The sequence below is a fragment of the Natator depressus genome, chromosome 1, assembly GCF_965152275.1.
Source record: "Natator depressus isolate rNatDep1 chromosome 1, rNatDep2.hap1, whole genome shotgun sequence".
Taxonomy (NCBI): domain Eukaryota; kingdom Metazoa; phylum Chordata; order Testudines; family Cheloniidae; genus Natator; species Natator depressus.
Genome location: NC_134234.1, coordinates 5,225,736 through 5,235,009, shown reverse-complemented (window position 1 = coordinate 5,235,009; position 9,274 = coordinate 5,225,736). Strand labels below are relative to the sequence as shown.

At 48.2% G+C, this 9,274-nt stretch overlaps 1 protein-coding gene across 1 annotated transcript; it reads left to right on the top strand.

Annotated features, from left to right (window-relative positions):
* Nucleotides 1-7,741: 7,741 nt before the first annotated feature.
* On the top strand, nucleotides 7,742-8,680 carry LOC141977860 (olfactory receptor 52P1-like). Its single transcript, XM_074939650.1, has one exon. The coding sequence runs from the start codon at nucleotides 7,742-7,744 to the stop codon at nucleotides 8,678-8,680; it is 939 nt and encodes a 312-aa protein (XP_074795751.1).
* Nucleotides 8,681-9,274: the final 594 nt, after the last annotated feature.

Below are 9,274 nucleotides of genomic sequence, written 5' to 3'. Positions count from 1 at the left end.
TGGCTGCTATGACTTTGCAGGCCATGCAAGGTCATGTGACCAGACCACATGACACTCAACTCCATTTTTGGGTACCTGTATTTTTCCACAAACTGGTCTGGGAACTGTTCTTGGAAGAAAAGATTTCCGCCATATGTTAAAGCTATATAATGTGGGGTGTGACATCACCTAATGGCCTCACTCCCCTCACAAGAGAACTCCTGGCAACATCTGAGGAACAAAGACTGAACTGCGGGAAGTGCTGGTCCCAGGCTAAAAGGATTTCTAGTCTGTGTATCGAAACCTGGTAGACTGCTTGTATCACCAGCCAGGGTAAAAAATTGATAATTCATATCCAATCTTTTTAATATCTTAGGCTTAGTGTGCGGCTTTGTTTATTTGCTAGATATTCTGCTTTGATATGTTTGCTATCACTTATAATCACTTAAAATCTTATCTTTTTGTAGTTACATTTATTTTTTGTTTTATCTAAACATGCGTGCCTTTGAGTGAAGTATCTGTGGAAGATCTCGGCTTGGTTAAGACAGGCTTCGTGTCACACTCATACCATCCAGAGCCCAAGTTAGTCCACCAGGCACCTGGCATCAGGCATGGGGGAATGACTGTAGTTGGAAAAAAAAACAGAGGTTGCAGTTGTTTGATTCTTTACCACTGTGTTCTCACCCCAGCAGGGCACACCTGTCTAAAATACCACCATAGTGAAATGGCCCCAGGGCACCAGATCAGGGAAACTCTACGGCTGTTCCCTCATGAAATGTGGGATACCATATGAGATGAACTTCAGGTCATTTTGGTACTGGGCATGGTGAAGGAATCGAAAAGTGAGTGGAGAAATCCCATAGTAACAGTTCTGATGCAGGACAATGCAACCCGTTTCTGCATCGATTTCTGAAAGATCAACACTGTATTGAAATTGGATACTTCCCTGATGCAGAGAGTAAATGAACTATCATAACAATTGGAAGCTGTCAGAAATATATCCACTTTAGACCTCACAAAGGGTTACTGGCAAATCCTTTGATGCCAGAATCCTGGGAGAAAAAAGACTTTTCCATGCCCTTTGGCCTGTATTAATTAAGGATCACGCCATTTGGGTTCCATATGGTGGCAGTGACTTTTCTGAGCCTAATGGATTGGACATTACAACTGCATGGGTGTATGCAGCACTAAGCTTCTACCATCTATTGAAAATGGTTTTTGGTCCCGTATCTTGTGGCAGCATTCCCCCACATAGGGCAGATGGCAGTAGATTACACACAAAAAAGAAAGCCATCACCAATTGCTAGGCTGCACAGACTCCAAGACTCAGTTTGCCCTGATAATCTGAACCCCTTGGTATTAGCAAATAATTTCTTCAGTTCTGGGGGAGGCTCTCAGGCAGACGTTCTCCAGGGTCTGTTTCCTGCTCTTCCCGCTGGTTATGGAGCAGAGGGAACTGTCTGGGAGTCCTGCCAACCTGAGAGTCCGCAGGGACTGTACAAGGGAATCATAAGGGTCGCTGTTCAGCACGCCGAGTCTCAGACACATGAGATTCATACACTGATTCTCAGAGCTCTGCCTTCCTGTCGCAGTAAGGACACTGTAAGGAGATTCCCTCTCTCTTCTGCAAGGGATTTCGGTGAGTTGCTTGTTTCGGCATAAAAGTTAGTGCTAAGGGCTCGGGAGGGGTTCCAGGATTCAAGTCAAGAATAATCTGGGCAGAAATTCACCAGCACGGAGACTTGAACTGTTCAGTATTGTCAGAAACACCAAGGGAGTTACCTAGTAAAACTGGAACTACAAATGTTTTGGAAATAGTTTAGAAAAATATTTGGTTTTAAGATCAGTTCCTTGTCTCTTACTGTGTCCTTCTATCTGACTCAGTAGCTTCCTTTTTTGGGCTGTGTGGTTTTTCCCCTGGTTCGTTCAATTTTTCCAATTCAGCAACTTCACTGTGGTGTTATCTGGTACAGCCAAAGCCTCTGCCATGGGCATTGGCGTTACCAGAGGGTTCACAACAAGAATGGGTCACACACTGTCCAGATTCTGCTCTCACATTCTGCCTTCACTGGGTCACTCCAGGTTGACGCTGGCCTCCCTAAGAGCAAAATCAGGGCCCCTGTGTGTTTTGGAATCCCCATCTTTCATGCCTGGTCTCAGAATGCCGCGTAAATTGGGGGTTTCCTTCAGATTCTCTCAGTGCCCTAACAGAAGTGTGCTCTCTGTAGCAGGACCTGGAGCAGTTTGGAGCTGAAATTTAAATAATAAGGGGGAATGTGGTTCCATTGAGATCAGTGGTAAAACTCCAAACACAGCCAGGAGTTCAACCTCAATCCATCTGTAGGGACTTAAATAAATGGCCTGATTTATACCATCCATGAACTTCCAGTAACTTCAACTGTAGTCGTCCTGTCGCCTCTAAGGATGGGTGAGCTCATTTGGACCAATGGTGAACTGACAGGAGAGTTACTGAAATCTCAAACTCACAAGCTTAGAGGTTCAAAACAATTAAGATAACAATTTTTTTTCTGGAAGGGTTCCTTTTAGTTTCCTCATCCTGTCTCCCTTTTTCTGGGCCTGTCCCTCTCTCCTTCCCTGCACAGGCTGAGCTGCTGCTGGGGTTCCCTTCACCCCCAGAAAGGCAGTCCAGGCTGATCTCCCCCTTTTCCCCAGTGCAGGCAGACACTGAGTTTAACCTAGTTTGAGGAGATATTTCTGTGGGGTTTGGCACCTGGTTTTGGTCCTGGGTGAGGGGTATCTGTGTGTGGCAGGATGGTAAATTGTGGTGGTAGAGGGGTGTACATGGACAAGTGGCCAGTGGTGGGGGTTGTGGGGCAGTGTGTGGAATGCACACAGGCTGGAGGGCAACCCTGAGGGTTATATGCGTGGGGAGCCAGGTGTAAAGGGGGCAGGCGGGCAGCGCTGATGGTAGTGGGCAGGCAGGGGTGTACAGGGACAGCTGAGCAGCACTGGGTGCCGTGGGGGGACTGAGTGGCATGTACACATGCAGCTGGGCAGTGTGGTTGAAATTCTATTGTTGTTTGTGATTGTTGGTCCTAGGCAGGGCTGAGAACCTTTCCTGGCCCCTGTGTGTTTGAGTGGTGGAGTGGGGGTCACAGGGTCTTTCTGCCCTGCCAAGACACAAAACTTCAGCATCAGTGTCACAACCTTTACTCAGTTCTGTTTCCAAAGGTTGTTGTTGAATGTTAATGATGTAACTTCAATGGTTCTTTCCACCAGTGAAATGCCTGATCTTTCTCCCTCAGTTGGTTCAATTTCCCATCATACCCTGACCCCTGTCCCTACTCTCCTTCCCCATACCAGGGTGCCCCACTTCCAAAAGCATCCTGGTCCCCAATAATTTATCCATGCTCCCCAGTCATCCCTGGCTCCCACAACCTCTGTGCTACCCATGCTCACCACCGTTCTTCATCTCCATTGGGTGAGGTGCTTCCCATCCCACCTGCTCCCTTGACTGCAGGGGAATCAGTGACTGTGTCTCACCGGTGAGAAATCTCATGAATGGCAAATGCCAAGTCAGCCACCTCTGTGACTTCTCTTGATAGACCAGGGGTGGGAAAACTTTTTGGCCAGAGGGCCACATCAGGGCTGCAAAACTGTATGGAGGGCCGGGTAGGGAAGGCTGTGCTTCCCAAAACAGCCTGGACCCCCACCCTCATCTGCCCCCTCCCACTTCCCATCCCCTGACTGCCCCCCTCAGAGCCCCCAATCCACCCAACCCCCCTGCTCCTTGTCCCCTGACTGCCCCCTCCTGGGACCCCCGCCCCTAACCACCCCCCTTGTGACCCCGCACCCTATCCAGTGCCCCTGCTCCCTGACGCCTGACTGCCCTGACCCCTGTCCACACACACCCTCTGACAGGCCCCCCAGGACTCCCACACCTATACAAACCCCCCCCATTCCCCGTCCCCTGACTGCCCTCTGAACCTCCACCCCGCGGTGAGCTGGAGCTGGTTCGCCCTGGTTCGCTGGAACCGGTTGTTAAATTTAGAAGCCCTTTTAGAACGGGACAACCGGTTCTAAACGGGCTTCTAAATTTAACAACCAGCCAAAAGTGGCACCTTAGGTCCCGACTCTGTGGGTGCTCTGGGGCTGGTGGGGAAAATTTGGTGGGGGCGAGCAGGGCCGCCCATGCCGCAGCAGGTAACCCGGGGGGAGGGGGCTCAGGGGAACCGCTCCCCGCCCCAGCTCACCTCTGCCACCCTCGATCTGAGCGCGAAGCTGCCGCCTGCTTCTCAGCCCTCCCCGGCTTCCTGCACCAACAGCTGATTCGCGGGAAGCCAGGGGGCGGGCGGAGAAGCAGAGCAGAGCAGCGCGTTCAGGGGAGGGAGCGGAGCGGAGGTGAGCTGGGGCCAGGCACAAGGCGGGGAGCTGCGGATGGGGGCTTTGCACCCACCAAATTTTCCCCACCAGCCCCAGAGCACCCACGGAGTTGGTGCCTAAGGCGCCACTTTTGATGTGATCAGTAGGGGGAGTGGCCGCTCCCTCTGCTCCCCCCCAGCTACGCTCCCCCGCCCCTAGGAGCCAGAGGGACCTGCCGGATGCTTCCTGGGAGCTGCCCCAGGTAAGCACCGCTGGGACTCCCCACCTCGGCCCCCGGCAGGTGCCTCTGGCTCTTAGGGGCGGGGTGGACACCCAATACAGTGGCCTATAAGACCCTCCTGCTCGCTTCTGGGGGCAGTCAAGGGACAGGGGAGGGGGGTGGATGGGTCAGGGGTCCGGGGCATCAAGGAACGTGGGAGGTTGGATGGGGCAGGAGTCCAGGGGGGCGAGAGTGAGCCACAACCCCCTCGTGGGGTGAGGAGGGAACCAATTGTTAAGATTTTGGCAGCTTATCGCTGCCTCCACCCCATCCAACTGCACCCTGCTCCCAGTCCCCTGACTGCCCCCAGGACCCCCTGACCCTTATCCAACAGCGGCAGTGTAGTTGTGGGGGAGGGGGGACAATGCAGGAGGGGCGGGGGCTAGCCTCCCCGGCGGGGAGCTCAAAGGCTGGGCAGGAAGGTCCCATGAGCCAGATGTGGCCCGCGGGCCACAGTTTGCCCACCTGGGTGATAGACCCATACATACATTATATAATATTAGCAGGCAACTCTGGGGCAGGTGAGCGTCTAGATAAGTACAGCTGCCACGTGACTGAGACACTGGCAGCTGCCTGAAACAGTGGGCCACTGGGACACAGACGTTAAACCCACGATGCTCTGGGACCATTTGCTAGCCAGCTCGGTTAGTCAATGGGTGAGGGTTCTACATTCTTTCCTCAGTGTGGAGATTTGATGGGCTCAAGTCATTATTTTTCTCACCTAAAATGTTCACCCATGCAGTGCCTCACGGGATCCCTCAGCCTCATGAAATACACACCTTGTGTAATGTTTCCAAGGTGCTGCAGTCATATGAGAATTTCTCACAATGGGGCTAAATTCAACCCGGTCACGAATAGAAACAAAACGCCTTCAGTAAGGTCAGGAATGAGCTTGCAAGCAAAATCCCTCCAGCTGACTCCTGGGGACATGTCTGGGGCTTCCAAGGTCAGAAGGAACCATGGTGATCATCTAATCTGTATAACACTGGTTTGTATAACAGAGGCCAGAAAATTTCCCCCAAATTATTCCTAGAGCAGATCATTTAAAGAAACATCCAACCTTGATTTAAAAATTCTAACTGATGAAGAATCCACCAAGACCCTTGGTAAATTGCTCCAATGCTTAAATATTCTCACTGTTTAAAAAATGTATATCTTATTTCCAGTCAGAATGTCTTTAACTTCAACTTCCAGCCATTGGATCCTGTTACACCTCTGTGTGCTAGCCTGAAAAGCCTATTATAAAATATTGGTTCCCCATGTAGATACTTGCAGACTGTTATCAAGTCACCCCTTAACCATCTTTGTTAAACTAAACAGATTGAGCTCTTTGAGTCTATCCTTGCAGGTTTTCTAATCTTGTAATAACTCTTGTGATTCTTCTCTGAACCCTCTTCAGTATACCAAAATCCATCTTTAATCGTGGACACCAGAACTAGATACCGGATTCAAACAGCCATCATTCCAGTGTAAAATATAGAGGTAAAATAACTTCTCTACTTCTCCTTGAGATTCCCTGGTTATCATCCAAGAATAACATTGTTTCTTTTGGCCACATGGTCACACTGGGAACTCATGTTTTGCTAGTTATCCCTTCACTCCCCCAAATCTTGTTCAGAGTCGTTGCACTTGCTACAGCAGTCCCTCATCATGTAAGCATTGGCTACATTATTTGATCTTAGCTGTAGATATCTACATGGCTATGTTAGAACACATATTTTTTGCTTCAACCCAGTTTACTAACCAATCCAGATTGCTCTGAATCAGTGACCTGTGCTCTTCATTATTTATGATGCACCAAGTTTTGGGTCATCTGCAAACTGTATAAATATTCAGGCATGAGAAGTGTCCCTGCCAACACTTGTCAGTTAACACCTGTAACTTATGTCTCAGACAAGCTGGGTGCCCACAAGAAAGTGTCTGACCCTTGTGCCCTTTGTGCCAATTCTGTTGAACACAAAGTCATAGGCCAGCATAATAATGTCTGTTTCCATGGGGGAAATTTGGCTCCTTTTCAACATAAGAATTGCATCATGGATCAGACCCATGGTCTATCTAGTCCAGTGTCCTCTCTCTGACAGTGACAACCCCAGGGGCTGCAGAAGAAGGTGTAAGAAACCCAGGAGTAGGTGTATGTGGGGGATGATCTAACTGTCCTGAGTGCGTAAAGGCTTTGCAAAATATGTATTCAGCCATAACAATCATAACTGGATACTCTCGCTATCCATGTAAATGTTCAAATTCTTCCTGGTTCTTACTTGTCTCTTGGCCTCAACTACATCTTGGGGCAATGAGTTCCTAAGTCTAATTGGGCATTGAGCAAAAAAAAGCATTATTTTAAAATCTGTTTTGAATTTGCCACATTTCAGTTTAATTGAATGTCCTCTAGATCTTGTGTTATGAAATCGGAAGAACACATTCTTGATCTTCTCTCCACCACTAAAAATTTTATAGAATTTTCTCATGTCCCCTCCAGTTCATCTCCTTTGTAAGGTAAGAATCCCAGTCTTTTCAATGTCACTCTGTATTACAGTTTCACCGGGCCCTTGATCATTCTCTTTGCCTCTCCCTGAACCCCTCTAGTTCTCCAATACCCAGTGTGAAAAGGGTGCCCAGTACTACACAGAGGCATCTATAAAAGGGTGAAATATTGACAGACTGATCTTGTGGCATTGTATTTTCTGTATGATTTCCCATCTCATTCCTCCTAGATCCCAATATTTTGCTGAGTTTCTGTCCATGCTTGCACTGAGTGTAGAGTCTCACAGAGCTGTGTACCATGATTCCCAGGTCCCTGTCCTGAGTTCATAGAGTAAAATTAGAACCTTGCTGGATGTTTGAGGAGTTCACGCTTTTCCCTCCAGTGGGCATATATGTGGCAATTATTAACATGGAAGTTCATCTGCCATCATGCTGCCCATTTGCCTGGCTTGGTTAGCTCCCTCTGAGGGCTTCTCTGGACTTGACTCTGACCTAAATAATCTGGTGCCATCTGTAAATGTTGCCACCTCACTGCTCATCCCCATTTCTAGATTAGTGATAACTGTAAAATATATACCATACTATTTGTTATAGAGTGTTTAACCCCCTTCAATGTGCTTCTCTCCCTTTACAGGCACCTTGAGCATTCCTGAACTCGATCGATGCATAAACCACCTCATGGAAGCTTTCAATCTCACCCCCTTTAACCCCTCAGCATTCATCCTAAAAGGCATCCCTGGCCTGGAAACTGCCCACATCTGGATTTCCATCCCTTTCTCTACATTTTACATTTTTGGTCTTTTGGGAAATTTCACACTTCTGTTTGTTGTAGGCAAAGAGCAGACCCTGCACAAGCCGATGTACCTGCTGCTCTGCATGCTGGCACTTACAGACATTGCCACATCTACTTCCATCATGCCAAAGGCACTGTGTATATTTTGGTTCAATTTGAAAAGCATTACTTTGGGTGGCTGCCTCACCCAGATGTTCTTCCTTTACGTGGGTTCTATGATGCACTCAGCTGTTCTTATGACAATGGCCTTTGATCGCTATGTTGCCATATGTAACCCCCTGAGATACGCCACCATCCTCACCAATGCACGAATAGCTAAGCTAGGGCTAGTGTGTTTAATGAGAGCTTTTCTCTTTGTTCTGCCCCTGCCCCTGCTTCTGAGCAGGCAGTCATTCTGTGCCAACCACATTATCCCCCATACGTACTGCGAGCACATGGCTGTGGCAAAGATGTCATGTGGGGACATTACAATCAACAAGATGTATGGCGTGGTGCTAGTGTTTGTAATCATTGGGTTAGATCTCACACTCATTGCCCTATCCTACGGACTGATAATTAGAGCTGTCCTCAGAATCCCTTCTAAGAAAGCCCACCAGAAAGCCCTGAACACCTGCACAGCCCACGTCTTTGTGATGCTGATTTCTTATCCTACCTTCCTCTTTTCCACTCTGACACATCGGTTTGGTCAGGGTATTGCTCCACATGTTCACATCATCTTGGCCAACCTCTATTTCCTCCTCCTCCCCACATTCAATCCTATCATTTATGGGGTCAAAACCAAAGAGCTTCGTGACAAAGTGGGCAAATACACCTGTATAAGGTGATCACCTGGGGCCACTGACTTTAACTTGTATGACAGGAGTGTGAAAGGATATCTCCTCATTAATCAAGGGTGGTCTGTCCTAATTTGGCTAACTCAACATTGTGGAAGTTCAGCTTCTGAGAAGTTCCTCACACCTAATTTCTTATCACTCCATCACCAAGCACTGCTCTCTCCGTTACTAACTTCTCTCTGACCATCACCTGACCTCTTTCAGTGTCACCCATCAGCCCCCACATCCACACACCCTGTCACTCGGCCTTTCCATGACCAAAAGAAGATAACAGAAGCTATACTTTTTGATAGCAAAAGAAAAAAAAGCAACTGCAATACTGAACTTCTTTATCATATATACAGTGATCCGGAGAGCAAAATGTACCTGATATTTCTACATCCAATCCTTCAACAAGCCTGGAGGATAAACCAAATATTTATATTTCAGTTGGAAAGTGCTAAAACAGGAAATATGCCACAGGAATTGAAGATATTGTACTAGAGCTTGTTGGTCAGAGTTGTGAAACTATGGGTTTTTGAGGAATGGTCTGTGTTTCCCAGGATTTGAGGGGTGTGTACCCCAGAATGTGATGAAGCCAATTGC

Coding starts and splice junctions, on each gene's coding strand:
- LOC141977860 (XM_074939650.1), top strand. CDS start 7,742: ATGGAAGCTTTCAATCTCACCCCCTTTAACCCCTCAGCATTCATCCTA.